Source organism: Tilletiaria anomala (assembly GCF_000711695.1).
Source record: "Tilletiaria anomala UBC 951 chromosome Unknown K437scaffold_138, whole genome shotgun sequence".
In the NCBI taxonomy this organism is placed as follows: Eukaryota; Fungi; Basidiomycota; class Exobasidiomycetes; order Georgefischeriales; family Tilletiariaceae; genus Tilletiaria; species Tilletiaria anomala.
The window spans coordinates 15523-36832 of NW_013546884.1; the positions used below are offsets into that span (position 1 = coordinate 15523).

General features: G+C 54.7%; 8 protein-coding genes across 8 annotated transcripts; 5 read left to right on the forward strand and 3 right to left on the reverse strand.

The window, feature by feature from the left end:
• Positions 1 to 90: 90 nt before the first annotated feature.
• Positions 91 to 1942, reverse strand: K437DRAFT_251862 (glycosyltransferase family 59 protein; the record flags this gene model as incomplete). Its single annotated transcript, XM_013384932.1, has 3 exons — positions 1712 to 1942; positions 1119 to 1643; positions 91 to 1056 (listed from the first exon to the last, which is right to left on the reverse strand). Exons 1-3 carry the CDS (start codon positions 1823 to 1825, stop codon positions 91 to 93), a joined length of 1605 nt encoding a protein of 534 aa, XP_013240386.1. The 5' UTR covers positions 1826 to 1942.
• Positions 1943 to 2520: 578 nt separating this feature from the next.
• On the forward strand, positions 2521 to 3862 carry K437DRAFT_279663 (WD40 repeat-like protein; the record flags this gene model as incomplete). The annotated part of the gene is made up of 5 exons (XM_013384933.1): positions 2521 to 2775; positions 2837 to 2967; positions 3053 to 3139; positions 3205 to 3697; positions 3770 to 3862. The coding sequence occupies 5 exons, from the start codon at positions 2521 to 2523 to the stop codon at positions 3860 to 3862; spliced, it is 1059 nt and encodes a 352-aa protein (XP_013240387.1).
• A 1158-nt stretch (positions 3863 to 5020) lies between these two features.
• On the forward strand, positions 5021 to 7706 carry K437DRAFT_270859 (putative DUR3-urea permease; the record flags this gene model as incomplete). The annotated part of the gene is made up of 9 exons (XM_013384934.1): positions 5021 to 5068; positions 5135 to 5289; positions 5358 to 5968; positions 6041 to 6292; positions 6371 to 6611; positions 6684 to 6786; positions 6856 to 7152; positions 7232 to 7392; positions 7481 to 7706. The coding sequence occupies 9 exons, from the start codon at positions 5021 to 5023 to the stop codon at positions 7704 to 7706; spliced, it is 2094 nt and encodes a 697-aa protein (XP_013240388.1).
• An 817-nt stretch (positions 7707 to 8523) lies between these two features.
• K437DRAFT_38276 (uncharacterized protein) lies at positions 8524 to 9276 on the forward strand. Its single transcript, XM_013384935.1, has 2 exons — positions 8524 to 9138; positions 9239 to 9276. Exon 1 carries the CDS (start codon positions 8574 to 8576, stop codon positions 9087 to 9089), a length of 516 nt encoding a protein of 171 aa, XP_013240389.1. The 5' UTR covers positions 8524 to 8573; the 3' UTR covers positions 9090 to 9138; positions 9239 to 9276.
• Positions 9111 to 12775, forward strand: K437DRAFT_270860 (uncharacterized protein; the record flags this gene model as incomplete). The annotated part of the gene is made up of 3 exons (XM_013384936.1): positions 9111 to 9138; positions 9239 to 11934; positions 12032 to 12775. The coding sequence occupies 3 exons, from the start codon at positions 9111 to 9113 to the stop codon at positions 12773 to 12775; spliced, it is 3468 nt and encodes a 1155-aa protein (XP_013240390.1).
• Positions 12776 to 12865: 90 nt separating this feature from the next.
• On the reverse strand, positions 12866 to 15021 carry K437DRAFT_240666 (uncharacterized protein). Its single transcript, XM_013384937.1, has 3 exons — positions 14873 to 15021; positions 13778 to 14785; positions 12866 to 13693 (listed from the first exon to the last, which is right to left on the reverse strand). The coding sequence occupies exons 1-3, from the start codon at positions 14918 to 14920 to the stop codon at positions 12932 to 12934; spliced, it is 1818 nt and encodes a 605-aa protein (XP_013240391.1). The 5' UTR covers positions 14921 to 15021; the 3' UTR covers positions 12866 to 12931.
• Positions 15022 to 15216: 195 nt separating this feature from the next.
• K437DRAFT_276559 (putative RPN2-26S proteasome regulatory subunit) lies at positions 15217 to 18964 on the forward strand. The gene is made up of 3 exons (XM_013384938.1): positions 15217 to 15347; positions 15479 to 15596; positions 15678 to 18964. Exons 1-3 carry the CDS (start codon positions 15323 to 15325, stop codon positions 18883 to 18885), a joined length of 3351 nt encoding a protein of 1116 aa, XP_013240392.1. The 5' UTR covers positions 15217 to 15322; the 3' UTR covers positions 18886 to 18964.
• A 51-nt stretch (positions 18965 to 19015) lies between these two features.
• Positions 19016 to 21310, reverse strand: K437DRAFT_276560 (cytochrome P450; the record flags this gene model as incomplete). The annotated part of the gene is made up of 5 exons (XM_013384939.1): positions 21137 to 21310; positions 20729 to 21077; positions 19557 to 20656; positions 19240 to 19477; positions 19016 to 19162 (listed from the first exon to the last, which is right to left on the reverse strand). Exons 2-5 carry the CDS (start codon positions 20978 to 20980, stop codon positions 19016 to 19018), a joined length of 1737 nt encoding a protein of 578 aa, XP_013240393.1. The 5' UTR covers positions 20981 to 21077; positions 21137 to 21310.

The following is a 21310-nucleotide window of genomic DNA, read 5'->3' on the forward strand; positions in this document are numbered from 1 at the left end:
ACATTTAACACGCTGGCTGATAGGACCCGCACATACGACAAGTGACCGCGCATCCTCCCAAGGCGGAGAAAATGCTGTAAAGCTCTTCTTTTACCACATGAATCGCTGCAAACCTGGCTCGAAAGGGCTGCGAAAGGGTCTATGTAGGAAAATGTACATGGTGACACCGTGGATGAGGATGTTGCATGCGAGCTCAATGAAGCTGGCGAGCATCCAATGCGTCATCTCCCCTGCCCACTCGGAACCTCTGCCGTGGGCCTCTTGTGTAGGCGGTTCGGCTCCCTCATCCCCGGGTGGAAGCGGACTATGGAGCCGCATGAGCACATATGGCACAAGGAAGTATCGCGGCTCAATGAGAGGCGACGGGACCAGCGTGAGAGCTGTGCTGGCGATGAAGCCGATGAGCCAAAGCAGGGTCTGCGTCTGCGCGAGTTGGTTCCACCACATGACGGTACAAACCAAGTAAGTAGGTATGGCGGCATATCTGGTCCAAGGACGCCAGTCGAGCACTCGTTTGCGGATGTAGAATGGATAATGCCGATTGTCCGCTAGTACGAACGGATGGAAGATTGTAAAGTAGCGCACACTAGCGGCAATGGTGACTAGAAGTAGAATGGTGGAGAAGAAGGCTGACCTGCTTCCTACCAAGCTCTGAAACGTTGATCGCGCGAGGCGCATCGGCCCTGCGCGAAGCAAAGATGGCCAGGCAAATACTGTGGAGGAGGCCGTAAAGTAGAAAAGCTGTGGAAAGTGCAGGCCAGCGACATGGTTCGTCTTATCTCCGAGTACGATCCCATTGTTGATCTTGAGAAAGAGGGCGAATGCGGCAAAGACAGGCAGGTAGACGAAAGAGCCTGAGACTCTACGCCATGTACTCGACTTTCGGAACACGCGCATTCCGCTTTTGATGACTTCCAGCATACTCGAGCGTGTGGCTTTCGCAGCAAGGGGGTCGTGCAGCCCGCACTCCTTGAGTCTGCGAAGAAGGACTGTCCACATAATGAATGCGACCCAAATGACGTTTGTCTGACGAAATGTCAGTGAGACCAATGCGAACTGCGAAACAGGAAGTCGTCAGCAAAGCTCGGCCACGATCGGAAACGCTAATTTAAACTTACCAAGGCGGATACCATCAGTCTCTCTTTCAAAGAGGCAAAGTAGGACGCGAGTACGACTACGAAGCTTCCGACATCGGTGTAGTACAGAAAGGCGAAGAACCACAATGGGGGAAATGATGTGATGGCATGCGCTTCGGTCGACAAGACGGTCTTGACAAGCTCGCTTCGCTGCATCTCATCGACTACATGATGCAGTAATTGCCCTGAAAGAGTGTTGCCAATTCTTGCGCCTCTTGCTTTGGCAGTTGTAGCTCGTCCATGATGCATTCTCAGTTGCTTGGTCTTCTCAAGCAGTGCTTGGCGGATCGCTACGATCAGGTGCGGTAGGATCAGATAGAGCACCAAGTTTGTGCTCCGAAGAAAGTTGAGGTTCAAGCATGTGAGGGGGAGATGTATGTATTGAAGGCCTCGGGCAAGTAAATTGGAAAGCAGGTAGATGCCCGGAGGAGTGGTTAGTTTCGGATCCCACGTGTCCCATTTGCCATGACAATACGCCTGAGCTTGCGGTATGTGGAAGATCTCATCCTGGAACGTTCAAATGTAGCAAAAAAAGTTAACAGCTGAACTATTAGGAATCCCTGTGCTCTGCATACCATGTACGGCTCGTTAACAATCCTATTGACATGCTCAGATAGCAAGGCGCTCACAAGCGCGAAGCCAACCTCGAGCGTTTTCCTCGTGGGCACCGCCGTTCGCAAGTGCGACATCTTGATCGCAGGTGAACAGAAGAGACCAATCCATTCGTTCCTTCCTCCAACGCTGGATTGGCTCTGATATGCGCTTTGCTCTATTTATTCTTTCTGCTGGCCCAGATTGGGATGGTTTAAAGGCATTAGAAGCTTTGAAGGATGCATGCATACGGACCCTAAATTGAGAAGTCTGAACATGCAATATGACTTGCAGGCACTGGACGAGTGCGTCCTTGAATGCTCCATTGTTCGCGTCGCGAATTAAGACCTAATGCGACGCGTAAATCAGCCACCGAGCGGAAAGACAGGGAGACCACACAAGCACTTGTTGTCTCTCTCATTTCTTTAATGTGGCGTCAGGCCCTCTCAGGCAAGTCAAATATAGTCCAAGTGTCTTCGCTGTGAGGGCAGACGATGCTGTGATGGCGCAAGGGAGTCGGCTGGGTGGGATGGAAGGAGCACTGAAGGTCCGAGATGGTTCTTCCCTAACTCTCCCACCTTCGGCGAGCCTTTGTGCTCGCTCGGCAGCTGGCTCGATGGATGATTCTGCCATGATGCACGTCGATCCGCCCTCCGAAGAGCGCAACGAACCGCAAGCACCTCCAGAGGAAGGTCCGCAAGGTTCAAGTGCAGGCAAGACGGACGTGAAGAAACCCAAGCTCCCACGGCTGCCAAACCTGCATGGTCTTCACGCCGCGCTCTCCCCGTCGCCTATGTACCGGGAGATGAGCTCTCTGCATGGTCATGCTCGCGGGATCACATCGCTGGCGTTTTCCCCAGATGGGGGGCGCTTAGCTTCATCAGGAGCAGACACGCTCATCAAGGTGTGGAGCATTCGCACGGGCGCAGTCATGCATTCGCTTGAAGGGCATACTAAAGGCGTCAACGAGGTGGCCTGGAGCAAGGATGGAGACTACATTGGGAGTGTGAGCGATGACCGCACGTTGAAGATTTGGAATTCACACACAGTAAGTTCTGATGGTGAAGGAGTGTTCCAACATGCATTGAGCATCCCTTTTCGTCCCACAGGGCAAGCTGGTCAAATCCTTGAAAGGGCACACAAGCTATGTTCTGTGTTTAGCGTTCAACCCTCAGGGGACGCTGATCGCAACGGGGGGATTCGACGAGTCGCTCAAATTCTGGGAGAGCAAAAGAGGCCAGTTTCATGTCACCGATGACAATTTTTATATTTGAGACTTCAAGCTGAAACTCGTTTTGCGTCCCTATAGGTGCATGTCACCGTAGCATTAACGCCCACACAGAAGCAGTCAGCTCTGTGGATTTCAATCGCGACGGGAATATTGCTGTCACGGGCAGTTACGATGGGTTAATGTAAGCCCATTGTATGCAGTCGCCACCTCTGCCTCTAGCTCACTCGCATTTGGTGTCGAAAACAGTCGATTATGGGATGTGTCCTCCGGTCAATGCCTCAAGACGCTCGAATCGAAGCTGGCGGGCTCTCCCGTCAACAACGCCATCTCCTCCGTGCTCTTCTCTCCGTCTTCTGTACAGCTCCTGGCGTCCAGTCTGGACAATATGGTACGACTATGGGATGTTCCAAACGGACGCGTGCTCAAGACGTACACAGGACACAAATGCGAGAAGCACATCATGAAGGCTGCTTTTACGCACCCGCGCTTTATCCGCCCAGGGCCGGCAACGGCTGAAGAAATCCACTTGCCAGAGGAAACGCAGTTAGAGGAAAACGACAAGGAGTCGATCATCCAACGCACACTGGCGGTTGAGCGGAGGAGACGAGATCGAAAAGGGCTGCCAGAGATTTTGGTGGTGTGCGGGAGCGAGGACCAGAAGGTCGTTCTGTGGGATTTACAGACCAAAGAAGTGGTGCAGAAGCTCGAAGCACATCGCGACACGGTGCTGGCATTGGCGGTGAGTCTTGCTTCTGGCACGTTCCACTCAGGGCTCAGAAGCTAAATTTCCATGGGTCCGGCCTGTCCCCAGGTTCACCCCTTCCTACCGATCATCGCTTCCGGGAGCATGGAGCACGACCCCACCATCCGACTGTGGTTGGATGTATCAGAAGATCTGGAATGAAAATGTGTGTTTCTGAAAGACACATTCCCATCGGTGTGACCCTTCCAGCCACATTCAACCAGTGCCCCTGATTGTGTATGACTCGTTGGCGTACGTATATCACAAGCGCTTGCGCGGATGTTACCTGTGGAGCACGGAACATGGTTGACTCTATACCAAGCGTGGATGGGATTCGGAAAATTGACGCTTTCACGAGACGCGATAGAAGATGTGGTGACTTCTTGTCCCGTGCTCGGGATCACGTGACCTTTTACGCTGCTTCGCGTTGCGTGATCAAGGTCGCTGCGAAACCGACAAGCTCGCAATTGGGCTTTGGGGTGAATATCGTCATTTTGTGGATCGCTTTGACCATCTTATCTGTCTCTGCATTCAAGCCCATGACGCCGTACATCTGCTGATTGCCTGTGCGTACCACGCGTTTTTTCAACGCAAAGCACGTCGACTTGTTGACCCCGCTATGAGAATGGAGCATGGTGCGAGCGTCGAGGGGTTTGGGTATGCAGCTCCCGAGCTCGCCCCGCAACGTAACACCTCCGCGAGAGCCCAGTCAATTCATTTCCGGTTTCGCAAGCAGTCACAACTCCATCCTCGGTACTACACCCCAAGTCTCCGAAAAACGTGCCCCAGGATACCTTGCACCAGAAGATCAACAAGGGCTGCAATTAAATGGACTAACCCAGATTGCGACTTTCGCTGACAGAGGGCCAATAAGCCATGGCCCATTCGGCTTTCCCTCTGTTTGAGCACCTGAGCGCTTGAGCTTTCACCGTCAGCAGTTACCATCATCAGATACAATCTAGATGTGGAAGCCTTTGGGAATACGAACCTGAGCGATGAGCACGAACACACTACGGCCAAAGTCTGTCAAGTTCCAAATCTGTCCAAGGAACAGGGATTGGGACACGCCCCACACCAGAGATCGCGATATGTTGCAATGGGAAGGCAGAACAGCGTTCTCCGATCTTGAGAATGATTTTCGATGTCTCCTTTCGTACGGAGAGGGCTGTTGACTTCAGAGTCTGGAGTGATATATAGCGATCTCCGTCCTCACGCATTTTTCTTCTCTCCGTCGCATCCCCATCGTGTTTGGGAAGCGTCGTATCCGGGCCAGATTATCACGAATCTCTACTCTAACTGCGTTCCTCACAGCAAATCAACATGTCGGACACTCTTCCGCCGCCTCCACTGTCCCAGGGAACAGGCTATGTGAGAAATTGCAACCATACAGTTACACGCGAGCTGCGTCCGCTAAACGACTGTACTTCAAATCAGGGCGTTGTTGTGGGCCTGGGCTTCTTCTTTGCCGTCGTGGTCATCGGTGTCAGCCGGACGCTCATCCGCTTCGCCGGTATCCAAGAGACCTCTGAAGAATTCAGCGTTGCTACGCGGTCTCTAGGTAAGGGACTGGTTGCCTCGGCTGCTGTCAGGTGGGTCGCACGGGGATTTACTGCGAGGCTATCCGTAGCTAACAGGGTTCTCAAATACCCACTCGCAGTTCGTGGATCTGGTCCGTGACACTCTTATCGAGCTGCAGCACCGCCTACAACTATGGTGCCGCTGGTGCATTCATGTACGCAGCGGGCAACACGACCCAGATTGCCCTCTTCGCTCTCCTCGCCGTGCAGATCAAGCGCAAAGCTCCAACGGTGCACACACACCTTGAGCTTGTGAAGCTGCGCTTTCCTGGCATCTTTCCGCATCTAACATTCATGTTCTTTGCGCTTGCGACCAACATCCTCGTCTCCGCTGCCGTTCTCCTTGGTGCCAGCGCCGCGATCAACGCGATCACCGGTACCAACATTTACGCCAACATCTGGCTCCTGTCCGCCGCCGTCGTATCATACACCGTTCGCGGCGGCCTGCGATCTGTGGTCATCGCCGACTACCTACATACCTGCATCATCCTCATCATCCTTTTCATCTTTTGGCTCCGCACGTATACCACGCTCCCGGAGATCGGAAGCCCATCCAAGATGTATGACCTGTTGCAGAATTTGGCCGTGACGGGGAATGGTATCAAAGGCAACTTCCAAGAGTCGCTGCTCACCATCAAGAGCCCCGATGCGATCAAGTTTGGCGTCCTGAGCTGGCTTGAGTACACCGGTGGTGAGTCGGAGGTTGAGTTTCTCGATGATTGCGCGCATACTGAATGGTTATTTTTACCGCAATTGATTTCAGTCGTCTTCAACGACGCGAGCTTCTTCCAAAAGGGCATCGCAGCAAAGCCCTCCGCAGCCATGCCAGGCTACGTCATTGCAGCCCTGTCTTGGTTCCCGGTGCCATGGGCTCTCGCCACCACCGCTGGTCTCGTCGCTCGTGCGCTTGAGACGACCAGCCCGCGCTTCCCCACGTTCCCCAACAAAATGACCACCGCTGAGATCAGCGCTGGTCTGACGCTGCCATATGCCGGCCAAGCTATTCTTGGAAACGGTGAGTGCCGAAATCGCACCATGGCGTATGTATCTGCCGAGCCGGATGCGCTCATGCTTTGTTTCTTGCTGCACACAGGCGGGTCTGCTGCGGTGCTCCTGCTCATGTTCATGAGCTCCACCTCGGCCCTGTCCGCGCAACTCGTCGGGGTTTCCACTGTGCTGACGTTTGACGTATACAATACGTACATCAACAAGAAGGCCACCGCCAGGCAAACGCTGCTCGTCAACCACTTTGGCGTCGTGGGTTTTGGCATCTTCGCATCCGCTTTCTCTTCGCTACTACATGGCGTTGGCGTTGACCTCAGCATCATTTACAAGTGAGCATGCTTTTGTGGCTGACATCTTCGTAGGGGCCGACAAACTGATCCGACTGTTCTCACGCATCGCAGCATCACGGGTATCTTCACATGCTCTGCGCTTCCGCAGCTGCTGTTCATCTTCTCGTCCGCTGGTTTCCCCAACGCGTTGCATAGCTGGGCTGTATTTCCGGGCGTGAGTGATGGGCAGGGTCTGCATGATCCGTCGGGCATACGCTTATTTTGAGCTTGCATCTACGCACAGATCTGGATCGACTTTGGCGCCGCAGTCGGCGTGTGGCTCGGCACGGCGTACCGCACGCAAGGCGCGGTGAACATCACCACACTGGCTAACGTTAGTGTCTGCCTGTACGGCTGCATCGCCGCCGTCAGCACGGGCTTGATCCTGTGCACGATTGCGTCGCTCATCAACGGCGAGCAGTTTGACTGGGACACGCTTAAAGTTAAACAGGCTGACTCGTATGAGGGTGCCAAGGAGGTGCTGGAGCAAGAGCAGGATGTCAAGGAGCGCAGGCAGCTCGACAGCGCGCTCAAGCTCGGGGTACGTCGCGGTACCGTCCACGTATCCACCTTTCGAACAAGCATTGACCATCTCCTCATTTTTGCTTCTGCTGCAAAAGGCTATATTCTCCGTCACGATCTTTCTTGTGCTCTTTATCATTTGGCCTTACTCGCTCTACCGCGACTACATTTTCACGCGCTCATTTTTCTCGGGCTGGTCGATCGTTGCATTCATCTGGGCCGTCATCTCCTTCGTCAACGTCGGTATCCTTCCGCTTTAGTGAGTGCATAAGGGGCAGATCAGTGCAGGACTTTTACTGCAGGGCATTGCTAACGAATTCACCTGGGTCCCTCTCATCCGTTCACAGCGAGGGCATTCCGCTGTTCAACCTCATCTCGAGTGGCATCTACAATCGTCTTCGTGGTCGGCCGGCACCGAGCTCCGACTCTGCAGAGGACCCTGCATCAACAGGCGCCTCGACGCCTCTGGGCGAAAAGGAAGGCAGTGCATCGTCGCCGGAGACCGAGTACACGGGACCGGGCAGCGCGAACAAGACTGTCGTGTCTGTTGGCGGGAGTAGCTTCGGGCACTAGAAGAGTTGATGGAAATGGCATGTCGCAAGTTCATCAGTGCGGCTCATCGAAAATGGGGCTGCATCATGGAGAGACTTATTGCGCATGCCCAGCTGGATATGCAGTTTATTGGATTCCATAGTATTGATCAAACGAGCTTGTTGGGCATGTGGACATGTTGAGAGAACGAGTCACTTGGAATGTACTAAAGTGGCAGACCCCACTAGAACATTGCAAAATGGATCAAGTGCCACAATGAAACATGTCATTCTCTGTACCAGGGGTGGGTGGTGAGCGGTGCGGACAAGCACTGCTATGCCAGACTACACAGTTTGGACTGCTGAGGATGTCGAAGCGTGCATTGCGTCGCCCATTTGTCTCGGTCATATCTGCTGCGCACTCCTTGTCGCGCAATGCATGGTATGGCAGACAGAGAGCACCAGTAGACGATGCTGAACTTCGAGCGATAAGGTGGATCGGGCAGCCATGGGCGGCCGTCTCCTCTCCTCGGACCCGTACTAGATTCCCTGTTCGTTGAGAGTAGGGTGTGCGCAGCGCTGCAGCCACCAGAATCCAGACCCAACAAACGCATCGAGTCACCCATGAAGAAATGACGCCATTGAAGCAGAGAGTGAGAGTCACGGCGACTGTTCAGAAAGCTGTTGAGAGCAGAGACACAGAGAGACTCTCATCCAAGTCTCTGTAGTCCATTTAGGGCAATAAGGAGTCAGCACTCGGCCAGCGCCAGCAGTGTTTTCGTGTAAAACCAACCCAGTATGCGCTCATCTTATTCGATCCGCTTCTCTCCAAAAAATGTTGCTGCTCCTTCAGCTGGCTGCTGGTTGTTACGTGTACTAATTAAATACCCTTGCAGCAGCGGCCTTTGGTATGCATGTCTTGCTGCTCCTCTACCTTCATCGACGGCAAAGCTCAAAGGTGACATCAATCCGGACCTCCTCGCCTATCATTGCAGCAGACATCCTTCACCGCCTTCACGGTCTGGCACTCACTACCATCAAGTTCAATAGCGAGCGAGCGGCAAGACTGCGCCGCCTGACCAACGACAGGGGCAGCCAAGCAAACAAACACCCGTCTACAGATCTCGTTCTGCCTGAGGTCAAGTGGACTTCAGGGAGGCAAATACCATGCAAGACTACCTCCATCAGTCTCAGCCTCGATTCCAACTCAGCAATATCAGCAGCATCGTCTGCCAGCAGGTCAACCCTGACAACTCGCTCCTCATTCGAAAACACAATCTCGAGAGACAGGTCAATACGAAACGGATACACCTCTAATCTGGTACGAGCAGAGCAGCTGCACAGTCAACCCGCAGCCACAAAGTCATATTTGGACGAGACAGACGACGGGGATCAGCTCCGCGAAAAGCTATATTCTACTCATTGATTTCAGCCCAAGGGAGCAATCATGTCGAAATCCATTGTGCCCACACCTAGTGAGTTATCACTCATCCCGCCTGGAACAATGCTGCATACACATTTCCTACACCTTTTACTGAGACGGATAAATCTGACAACCAAACTTGCGCTGCACAGCCCGATCCACCTTTGGACGGCAAGGAATCAGCAGCGCTGCTGGATCGACAACACCGATATCGTTGAGCTTTGGCAAGCATGTCAACTCTCCGCGCGTGGGCCCCATCGCCCACCGAAGCCAGTACTATGCGCACCACGATCGGCGTCTTGGTGGTGCCGCCAGTCCAGAAGCCTGTAAGGCACCCAGCGCATCGGTCCAAGGCGAAGGAGCACCGTCAGTGGCGACCGACTCGGACGAGGAGCCTGATCCGCCCTTCATGTTTGCCAATAAGAAAACACATCCAAGCAAAGCGTTAGGTTTGAAAAAGTATGGCCGCGTGAATGGCTTTGCTGGAACTGGCTCCCAAACATTCAGCCCCAGTAAGACATCGTACAACGCTGCTGGCGGCATACTCGATACACCCATTTCGGCTTCGAGCTTCACGGCACCCTCCCGCTCACATGCCCAACAGCTGAGCGCTCTTGCCGGACAAGATGGTCATTGCATGCAGCAAGATTCTGGCCGCCCGTCGTATGTCCCATCGTACCTTCAAGAGCGTAAGGCCTCGGTTCGTAAAGCGCGGTACGAAGAAGAAGCAAAAGAAATGGAGATGGCTGAAAACGATGGCGTCAATTCCATCTCGGACACTACGACCGATGCGGATGGGATGAATCTCGACTCGGACTTTGAACCGCAAGACCATGATGGGGAAGAGACCGAGGACGAGAACAAGGGCGAGGAGGAGGAGAGGGCTGTGCCGAGCAAGTGGAAGCCTCGCAGGACTCCAAACTCGGCCATCGTCGTCGACTCGGACGACTCGTCCGACTTAACCGATCTCGAGCTCGACATGCCACGGACGACGCTGCCCCGAGTGCGACAGAGCCAAGGGCAGGTCAAGAAGCTGCGTCGTGAGGCTGCTGCAGCCAGGAAGGCGCAGAAGAGTCACCAAGCCTCGCATGCCGGCGCAGATAACATGAGAGCTAAGGTGAACACAACAGCGCAGTCCATCTCTGCAGCGCTCATCGGGCATGCAGAAGAGCACTCGCCAGTCGTTCGTGGTCGCTCAGCGTCGAGCCAAAGTGAGCCACAAGCACAGTGGAAGCAGCAGCAGCACCGCTCATTACTACTCGAAGAGCAAGAAACCTTCGATTCGTCTTCGGAGCCGACTTTCACTGACTTCTTTGCCGACTCCACCGATGAAGACGATGACGAGGCGAAGGCTACTGGGACAGAGGACGCTGTGGGCGCCAAAGAGAACGTAGTGAAACTGGAGTTGGATGACGAGGCCATCCAAGCGTTCCTCCGTGATGCACTCCTCCCCGCCGACTCCTCTTCGGGCGAAGAGGAGGATGAGGAAGAGGAGCTCACGGAAGAAATAGTAGGGGGAGAGGGCGTCATGAGTAGCGCTGCCATGATTCATGGCTCGGGAGGCGCACCGCAGCTGCAAGCACAAGATCGTGTACTGCCGCAGCTGTCGGTCGCACCGACCACGCATCTCGACTCCGTCCCAATCCTCGTCATCGAGGAGACGGACGGTCGCTTGATCCGTGCACGCGCTACCGGCGGCGACGCAGTCTTTGGCTCCGACGGCGAGTTTGAGTATGTCGGCGGCGAAGACACGGAGAGCGACAGCGACGACTATGGACACAGTGACGCTGTCGCTGAGGATGAGGGCATGGACAGCGACGAAGATGCATACATGGACGGCGCGGGCAACCCGCTATTCATGGACGCCGACGAGGCTGCTAAAGCCGGGCTCCTGGACGACAGTGATGATGATGGTGATGATGATGATGACAAGGTGCAGCAAAGCGATTTTGCTGCTTCTCGCCGTGGCGCTCAAAGCAGTCGACACGTCGGTAAGAACCGCATGCACGCCCAGTCGACGCGCCACTCTCGGCATTACCCTACCCCGCACATCATCACCGACTCGTCCTCAGTAGCCGCGTCATCGGACGGAGAGACGACGGACGACCTGGGCGAGTACGACATGCCGTTTCCGCGCCTGCTCGTCGGTAGCGTCGCACCCAAGGGGGGTAGAGCGGCCAAGCGGGCGAGAAGAATGGCACGCGAGAGCCGGAAGCGCAACAAGAAGGCGCTCCGCGCTGCGAGGCAGATCGCCATCGTCAACCAAGCCAATGCTGGCTCTGCTTTTGGCGCGGGTGGCACTGGGGTGGGTCTCGACGTTAGTCTCGTGCAAGGCTTCATGCTGCCGCCCATGTTTGTAATTGGCGGGTTGCCTGCTACGTCAGACCTCATCAACCCTGCCGCTGCGGCTGCTGGAGACGCTGCGCCGTGGGCGACGCCGCTGTCCCCGTCGACCGCCGGCCTGTCCACACCAATTTTGCAGTCCGACTTGCCGCTCCCGAACGTCATATCTGCCGCATCATCCAGCATGACGCCGCCTCCGCTTGCGCCTGCCTCCACATCTGCGTCTGAAGCGACGGGCGACCAGCAGGAGCAGCAGCCCATCGCTCGCACGCCGAGTGCGCCAGCTACTGCTGCTATTACCGTTGCTGCCTGTGTGGGGCCACGCATGGGTACATTTACGGCGTCTGCCAAGTCACGCAGACGCGCTCTGATCGATGGGTCCGCCGGTGTGCCTTCACCTTTCGCCATGTCAACCGCTCCGCGTAGCAGAGGTGCGCGACGCAGTGAATCGTCGCCGAATGCTCTCAGGTCAATGATTAAAGCCGAGAGCAGGCATCAGCGTCAAGTACGTCCTGAGCTTAAGAGATACATTGTTGCCTATGGTCTTATCAGCTGCACGTAGCTGACAAATACGTCATCTCATGTTTTCGACTCACTTGCAGGATCTCTTGTCGCCGCTAGCGCGAAGGACAAAGGCGAAGAACAAAGGCAAGAAGGTAGCACAGGACTTACGCAGGCGCTCCTACCGGATCAAAGAGATCGACCTGCACGATTTAGTACACCAGGACGCCTGGCGGGACAACCTCTCCATCGAGCAGCGCCAGCTGTCACCATACTTGCGCCCCAAGCTGCCAACGCAGGTAATTGTGACTGGAAGCAAGACACCGCGCTTTGTTGCTGAGTACGGCTTCAAGCGAGGCGCCAACCAGTTCCCTGCTTCGCCGGCGACCGCAGCGACACCGTACAAGAATCATCAAAACCATCACCACCATCACGCTGCGTTACCGCATCGCTCTGCTCGGCACAGGTCGTCATCTCGAAGTACGCATCGAAGGCAAAGCCGTACAGAACTCTCGCCCTCCCTACCGCTATTGCACATATCCGAGGTGGACGATCGAAGCAACGCCAACCACATTGGTCAGAGAGCCAGTACAAGCGGTAGTACAGGCGGACACACGATCGGCGCAACCTCGACGCCCGTCATGCGTACAACAGGCAGCGGCGGTAATGCGCGACTACGGAACGAGGGGCACGCTTCGCACGAAGCCAACATGCAGCAACCCTACGCACTTTGCCCACCCTCGAGCGAATGCGACAACGCTCTGATGCAATTTTCTCCTCTCTTTGGTGGTATCGTCCCCGCCTTGAATATGAATAGCGATGATTTGGACTCGTTCACTTTGTAATAACAGCATCCAGTAGAGGCAACGTGTTTTCACCCCTTTGAGGTCAAAGTTATTCTGTAGCTTACACAAAAGCATTCGGGTGCATTGGGTCCAACAAAAATGTGAATAGGATACATTACACTATGCTACATTGAATCTCACGAATGTACCAGCCTGTCACCATGTTGAGAAGTCCCCAAAGCCCCCGCCGGCCGTTTTGCGTTTCATTTCAGCTGGCTCTGGTAGTTGCGAGGAAAGACCAGTGGACTGCAATGGTGCAGTACTTTGCTTCGCGGCACTAGTTGTCGCCCCTTGGGTGCTGCCACCGACGTATTTGCCGACGCCGCCGACTGCGAAGCTTAAGGATACAATGTCGTTCTTGGTTCGCTCATCGAGATTGGTGCCGAGCCACGTGGTCCTATCGTCTTCCCTCTTGCGCTTCCGCTCCTCGCGTGCTCGCCGTTCCTCGTCGGTCATGTTTTCGCGCTTGAGCTTATTGACGAGCTTCTCCTTGAACTTCTCAAACGGATCTTCGAAAACGGCCGCATCGAGAATGCGTATGCTGCGCAGGGGCCGGTTCGTCGCTGGCTCGGTGGGAACTTGCTCCAGCGCATCAAGCGTTGTGTCATTCTCGCCTTCAATGAGGCACCCGAATACGGTGTGCTTACCGTCCAGATGCGGCGTTTTGCGGTAGGTGAGGAAGAATTGACTGCCGTTCGTGCCCGCACCTTTGTTCGCCATGCTCAGCACGCCGCGCGAAGCGTGCTTGTACGCGCCGGGGATGTCGACTTCGTCTCTGAACGGTTTGCCCCAGATCGATTCCCCACCGCGCCCCGTGCCGGTCGGGTCCCCGCCTTGGATCATGAAACCTGGGATATTGCGGTGGAAGATCGTGTTATCGTAGTAGCCATTTTTGCAGTGCGTGAGAAAATTGTAGCACTACAACAATAGTGACCCACGCACATGAAATGTCAGCTTGATCACGCTTAGAATCATTCCTGTTCACGACTCTCTCCAACGCACAGTCTTTGGCGCCTTATCCACGTGCAGCTGCAGATTGAGCGGGCCAAAGTTGGTCGTGAGCCGCACGTAGCCCTTAGTCTTTTTTCCTTTCGAATCAAGTGCACCGACACCGGTGCCATTACTGATATGCTCGAACATATACTCTTCTTCGCTAAGTGTCGTCCGCTCGTTGACTGTTCGCGGGGTGATGGCGGAAGAAGTGAAGGAAGCGGCCATCATGCCCGTGCTTGTTAACTGCTGCAGGTACGACTTTCCATTCGCATGCTGTTGCTGCTTCTGCTGTTGTGCTTGACCTTCCAAGGATTTCTCGGCAGCGGGCATTGGGATTGTGGTTGCTTTTGCTGTTGCACCGCCGGGGACTTTCGTTTGGCTGCCTTCACCTTTGCCTTGGGACGCCCTGACCATCTTGAGTAGGCTCTGTGTACTTCCTGTGGCGCTCAATTTGAGCTCCTCTTTGTCCACTTCGCCACGATCGGCGGCAGTGAGTACCTTGCCTTCCTTGATGTGGTTGAACTGCCTGATGTCCTTTCCTTCCATGTTGTAAGGGTCTTGGAGGGTGATGATATCTTCCCGCTTGAAAGCAGTCGATTCGTCGAGCAGATCATGCCAGTTCTTCCCCTTAATATTCAGCTGCTGCACTGTCTCGTATGCGTAGACATTTCCCGTCGTGGCAATCGCAACAATGTGCGTATGCTCGTTGAAGCCTTTGTAAGAGATGGGATCGGAGTACTTGCCCTCCTCGTTCTTGTGGAAATGCAACGTGAGCAGCTGCGATGCATTGAGCGGATGTCCCGTTGCTGGATTCGTGCCATACTTCTTGATGTAAGGAATGACGTTCATTAGATCGAAGATCGTACCGTCGTCTTTGCAACACACAGGGTGCTTCCAAGGCTGTAGGCTGATGGCACAATTATCGTAAGTCAGCGGCTTGAATCCGGCTTCGGGATCGCCTCCGGCACTCTTGGCAGCCGATCCGCTCGAAGCACCATGTCGGCCCAGAGCACCCGACTGATGTTCGCCGCAGGTAGCAAGCGAACGAGAAGGAAGGGTCAGCTACAGATGCGGCTTCTAGGAGGCAACAGGCAAATCACTTACGTGCTCGGACGCTCGCACGTAGAGCGCATTCGTGTTGCCGTGACCCATGCTTGCTCAAATTGGTAGGTGTCCGCCACAGCCTGTACCACACGTTTTGAACCGCTAGAGATCGGCCATTCAATGCACGAGCTCTACCCTTCCAGAAGCTACTTCAATCGGCATCGTAACATTACCATTGCAGATTTTGAAATGGTGTCGTTAACCAGTTCGTGGCTGGTATGAATGAAATGTGAAACAGGGACTCCCCCAGAATGTCCATCAGGTGACGCGCGTCCTTTCGTCAAAGCACGAACCAACACCTCGAACTCCAGATGGTTTACCTCTAGCACCTTCCTCCAAGGTCTGCATAGAAAAGCACGGCGAGGCATTCGAGTACACAAGCCGCAGCTGTTGCAGTCCAAGTACGGTTCTGAACCGAGTTTCCAGCGCAGATTCCAGCTTCGAGCGACCATGGTGGTCCCCATCTCGTCGGCAGGTGAGTCGATACGCACTATTCGCTGCGTATACGCAATCGTTTGCTGACCGCCGCCGACACGGCTCACTCGTGAAACCTGCATTATTCTGGATCGTTTTCTTCCTACTTTCGCTGGTGTGGGCGCACGACAGTCGGTGTCATCACTCTCCTTGACGAGGAAGAGCCTGGACTGCAGTCCTACGCTCTCAAGAAGCTCAATGACATCGTTCACCACTCCTGGGCAGAGATTGCCGATAGCGTAGCCAAGATGTGCGTTATTTGCTAGAGGCCCCGAAACTCAGTTCGAAGTGATTCGTACTGATCCCCTTTGCTCTACGTTGCTACTCATAGCGAAACGCTCCATGAGAACCCGTCTTTCCCAGATCGCCATCTCGCAGCACTCGTCGCATCCAAGGTGTACTTTCATCTTGGCGAGTTTGACGAAGCACTGTCATTCGCGCTCGGGGCTGGCCCATTGTTCGACGTAGAGAAGCAACGTGAGGACGAATACGTCGAGACGGTCGTTTCCAAAGCGATCGACTCGTACATTGCCATTGCAGAGGACCCGCAAGGGCCCGCATCACAGGGAAAGGATGAGGCATTCAAGGCGGGCCTCGCGAAAATTGTCGATCAGATGTTCGACAGATGCATCACCGACAAAGAGCACAAACAGGCATTGGGAATCGCGCTTGAATGCCGGAGACTCGATATCATTCAGAAGGTATTCGAAGTGACCAAGGACGTTGCGCTTCTGACGTACATACAAGATGCCGTCATGGGTGTCGTTCAGACGCTTGACTTCCGCAACCAGGTCCTGCACCTCCTCGTCCGCCTCTACCAAACGTTATCTGCGCCAGATTACTTCTCCATCGCGCAGTGCTACGTCTACCTCAACGCACCCCAACTCGCATCAGACCTGCTGTACGATCTCGTGCAAAAGGCGCACAGAGATGGTTCCTCGAAGCAAGCCAACACCCAAGACGACCCTTTGCTGATCGCATATCAAGTCGCATTCGACCTAGCAGAGAGCGCTACACAAGAGTTCCTCGAGACTATCAGGTCCCATCTTCAGAGCAAGGGCCAAGCCGAAGGAACTGGCGCTGCCAAGCAGGAAACGGAGGATGCAGTTAAGGCGGCCGAGGATGAGGACATGAACTTAGGCGAAGATGAGGAGTCGACAGTGGACAGTTGCCTTGACCGAATTCGTTCCATCCTTCTCGGAGAGGAATCCATCCAGCTGTACCTCGACTTCCTTCAACGCACCAACCACACCGATTTGCTCGTCCTCAAGACGATCAAGGACAGCCTGGACGCAAGGAACAGCGTCTACCATTCCGCCATGACTTTTGCGAATGCATTCACCAACGCTGGCACCACATCTGACCGATTCCTGCGCGACAATCTTGACTGGCTCGCCAAAGCCAGCAACTGGAGCAAGTTCACCGCTACTGCCGCGCTCGGCGTCATCAACAAAGGCAACCTCAAGGAGGGTATCTCCATTCTCCGCCCTTACCTGCCGCAAGATGGCACGAGCAGTAGCGTCTATTCAGAAGGCGGCTCGCTCTTCGCGCTAGGCTTGATCCACGCCAACCACGGCACTGAAGTGATGGAGCTACTCAAGAAAACGCTCAAGAACAATGCAGCAGAGATCGTACAGCATGGCGCCGCCCTTGGTCTCGGTGCAGCAGGCATGGCGACAGGCAACGAGGAGGTCTACGAAGAGCTGCGGAACGTTCTTTTCACCGACAGTGCCATTGCTGGCGAGGCGGCTGGATACGCCATGGGCCTTGTCATGCTCGGAACTGGTAACGAGCGTGCGGTGGAAGAGATGCTCGAGTACGCACACGAGACTTCCCACGAGAAGATCACACGTGGTCTCGCGATGGGCCTTGCGCTGCTCTTCTACGGAAAGGAGGAACAGGCGGATGCAATGATCGACACGCTCGTTGCGGACAAGGACGCCATTCTTCGCTATGGTGGTATCTACTGCATCGCCCTAGCATACGCTGGTACGGGCAACAACAAGGCCATCCGCCGCCTGCTGCACATTGCCGTCTCAGACGTCAGCGACGATGTCAGGCGCGCAGCCGTCACCTCACTCGGATTCCTGCTCTTCCGCAACCCGACGCAGGTCCCTCGCATTGTCCAGCTCCTTTCGGAGAGCTTCAACCCGCACGTGCGGTATGGATCAACGCTCGCGCTTGGAATTGCGTGTGCTGGGACCGGGCTGGAGGAAGCACTCGAGCTGCTCGAGCCAATGACGAAGGACCCGGTCGATTTTGTACGACAAGGCGCGTGCATCTCGCTTGCCATGATCCTCATCCAGCAGAACGAGGTGCTCAACCCGCGTACAGCCAGCGCGCGCAAGACATTCGAGAAGATCATGGGCGACAAGCACGAGGACGCCATGGCCAAGTTTGGTGCGGCCCTTGGCCAGGGATTAATCGATGCTGGCGGGCGCAACGTGACGATCAGCCTACAGAGCCGAGGTGGAAGCAACAACATGCCTGCCATCGTCGGCATGGCGCTCTTCAACCAGTTCTGGTACTGGTTCCCGCTCGCGCACTTTGCGTCGCTTGCTTTTACCCCAACCGCTTTGATCGGCCTCAACCGCGACCTGCGCATTCCCGAATTCGACTTTGTCTCCAACGCGCGCCCGAGCCTGTTCGCGTATCCCACGCCTGTAAAGCCGCCAGCGGAGAAGAAGCAGCAAAAGATCGAGACGGCTGTACTTTCGACCACTGTCAAAGCGCAAGCGAGGCAGCGGACCAAGGAGAAGGCCAAAGCAGCTGAAGAAGGAATGGACGTCGACGAGAAGGAGACGCCGCGACTGGTTGATATTAAGATTGATGAAATTCCGAAGGATAGCTCTGAGGCTGCCAACAAGCAGCGTAGGAAGCGCAAGCCAGAGCCTTCCTTCGAAGTGCTTGCAAATTACTCGAGAGTCACACCCGCGCAGGTCAAGTTCATCACCTTCCCGCAGGACGGCCGCCTCATTCCAATTCGCTCGCTGATGGGCTACAACAATCGCGATGAGGTATATGATATGAGCACCATCATTGGCAAGCGCTTCCTTGGCGTTGACACGCCGCAAAAAGGCGCATCTGGACACGTGACGCCGCTCAAGGTCCCCGGAAAACCGCAAAACGACGCTGCTCCTGCAGTTGATGGCGGGGCTGGCAAGGACGGAACAGGGACAGCAAGCAACGCCAGCGGCCCGACGCCGGTCGCAGCGCGGTCGATTCTTGGCTCGAGCAATGCTGGCAGTGGAGGCGGAATCTTGCTACTGATCGATCGCCGGCCAAACGAGCTGCTTACGCCACTCAACATCTTCGGCGATGCCAACGTACCTGATGGCACCTCCACAGGCCCCAGTACGGCTGTCATCGCGGAGCAGGGCCCAGACTCAGCGCGCGACGACAGCATCTCACCCGAAGATGCCGCGGCCATCGCGAGGGCCATGCAAATGGACGACGACGATGAGGAAGACGCGTCGAATCAGCGCATGGGCGTGGATCAGCCAAAGAAGGACGATCGGCCTGGCTCCGGATCTGCATGAGAGCAAGGCAGAAGCGGCGAAGCGAGTGAATGATGCGGATGTATTGCTGAGGAAGCGCGAAAATGCATTGGTACAACAGCAACGTTTGCGTGGCATTATGTGAGCGAGAATCGAGAAGTCAGCCTTGTTATCACCGCTTGGTGACCGTGAGCCAGACGTCACGGGCGTCCAGGAACCATGTGCTTTCGTATTCTCCAGTCCATGTGTCGCTTCTACGCTTGGCGTCCGCAGTTCTGAAAATGTCTCTGACATTCTGCTTTGTGCCATCGGTGAAGCTCTGCAATTCGAATCCAAACAGAGTGATGTTTTCGCTTGGTTTCCCCCATGCAGCTTAACGCCGCACGACAAACTCACAAAGCGAAAGCTTGCCAATAACGTCGGGAGGAGTATTGAGATCTCCATGAGGGAGATATTTTTGCCAATGCAAATGCGCGAACCAGCGCCAAAGCTCAGGAAATGGCGCTCGAGGCGGCCGCGCTCCTTGTCTTCGAGGTTGAGCCATCGTTCAGGCTTGTAAATGGCTGCATCGGGCCCCCAAGCGTCTGGACTCCTATGAAAGATGTACGGAGCTGTGCCGATCGTAGCTCCACCTCTGAAACTCGCAAGATGGTCAAAGTCAAAGTATGTTTGGAAGGCAGGATGTGGTGCGCGCACACCTCTGCCGTACTCACACAATGTGAGTGCCGTTGATAGTCATCCCCTGTGGTGGTACGATTCGAGGAAGGCTCATGCTAATGGGTGGAGCTATTCTTAATGTCTCTTTGATGCAAGCCTGTAGATAATCGAGTTTGACGCTCTGCGCATAGGTGATATTTTCACGCTCTAATCTCCCTTCCTCAAAAGATTCGTCGATCTCTTGCTGCAACCGCTCATAAATGTACGGATGCCGCAGAAGGAGGACGAAAAAGGAAGTGACGAAACTGCTTGTCGTGTCACTCGCTGCGCCGACGATGGAGAGAGACATGCGGAGCACGTCGAAGAAATCGAATGGTTGTTTGGCACGCTGCGTGTCCATTGTGCTATGTTTGGCGGCCATGAACCTCGAAAGCAGGTCTGGCCGCATCTCTGTGGTTTCGATAGACGAAGGGCCAAACTTGACGGTGTCAAAGCGCTCCTGCACGCGCCTTTCCGCCTCTTGCCTGACAACCTGTCCTCCGAATGGCTCTTTCCGGAAGTACGCTTGTAAGCGGCTGTAGATCGTGTACATGTCAATGCGAAACCACCTGCGCATGAACATCATCCCCGGAAGAGAGCCGCTCACGGCGCCGAAATGCGAAAGATTCGCGACGCCGAGCATGAACTGGCTTGGATCAGAAGCGTGCTCGAGGAGGTTGAAGGACTGTCCAAAAGCTAGCTCGCCAACTGCGTCAAATGCAAAGAAGTGAGCCCATTTATCGATTTGGATCCGGCCGCTCGGAGTGGTATTCGCGCTGGCATTAAATTTGGAATGTTTGGAAATAATGCTATTGATCTTTTCGACGAGCTTGTCTACGCAGGGCCTGACGTATTCCTCAAGGCTGAGCAAATGATTCATGCTATAAGCACTGGCAATGCTGCGCCGCCGTTCTACATGCGAGTGCGGATCGATATCGCTGAACAGGCTCGGCTGGCCTGGTATAGCTTCAAATGCTGTGTAAAAAGAGGATTTGTGGAACTTGGAGCCATGGGCGTAGATTTGGGAGACAGCTTCCTGACTGATGGTGCTGATGTGCCATGGCGAGATGCGGACGGTCGGACCGTAGCGTTCGTGCAAGTCTGAGAGTGCCCATACCTGGGCATAAGGAAAACGTGGTTCTATTAGTCGGAGCATACTTCTGGACTTGTGAGATGTAGCGAGCCTCACGTAATCTCGCTTCCAGGCATGCCATGCTCTGAAGTGCCCAAGTCCAAGCTTGACGCTGAAGGGTGCAGGGACGTTCCGTAGTGGGTGAAAGAAAAAGTGGTACCCTATCCAAACTGCTGAAAAGAGTGTTAAGACTGTAGTGATATGTAGCGGCAAAGCCAGTTGCCGGAGATTTTGCAAGCCCGAAAAGATCAAGGAAGAAGATAATTCTGACGAGGTGCCATTTTGAGTAATGGCGTCTACATGTATCATGTTTCCCGAATGCGGTCTTCAAGTCAAGATATTCTTGATTCCCTTTTGAAGGCTTGACACCGGGTACGTATAGGGAAGTGCTGAAGTACCTTTCAAGCTAAAGCCCAGAAAAGTGTCAGAGAATGCAGGAGCGAGAGCAACAGAGGCAAAGCGCACACCATTAGCCTGTTTATATAGGATGATATACTGTCCCCTGTGGATATTTGTTGCGAGCGTCGGCGTTCAGGCAGACTGGTCCTCCGAGACGCAGTGGCCCTGAACAAAGGCAGGGAGGGAGGATGACTGGATTCATCCAAGCCAGGGACATACAGGTGTATATAGCATAGATGT

Bases quoted from the DNA above. Each gene is read 5' to 3' on its own strand.
- K437DRAFT_38276 (XM_013384935.1), top strand. From the start codon at position 8,574: ATGCATGTCTTGCTGCTCCTCTACCTTCATCGACGGCAAAGCTCAAAG.
- K437DRAFT_240666 (XM_013384937.1), bottom strand. From the start codon at position 14,920: ATGGGTCACGGCAACACGAATGCGCTCTACGTGCGAGCGTCCGAGCAC. The intron at 14,786-14,872 runs GTAAGTGATTTG...GGCGAACATCAG, and splicing joins ACGTGCGAGCGTCCGAGCAC to TCGGGTGCTCTGGGCCGACA. The intron at 13,694-13,777 runs GTGCGTTGGAGA...CTATTGTTGTAG, and splicing joins TGGATAAGGCGCCAAAGACT to TGCTACAATTTTCTCACGCA.
- K437DRAFT_276559 (XM_013384938.1), top strand. From the start codon at position 15,323: ATGGTGGTCCCCATCTCGTCGGCAG. The intron at 15,348-15,478 runs GTGAGTCGATAC...GGCGCACGACAG, and splicing joins GGTCCCCATCTCGTCGGCAG to TCGGTGTCATCACTCTCCTT. The intron at 15,597-15,677 runs GTGCGTTATTTG...TGCTACTCATAG, and splicing joins GCCGATAGCGTAGCCAAGAT to CGAAACGCTCCATGAGAACC.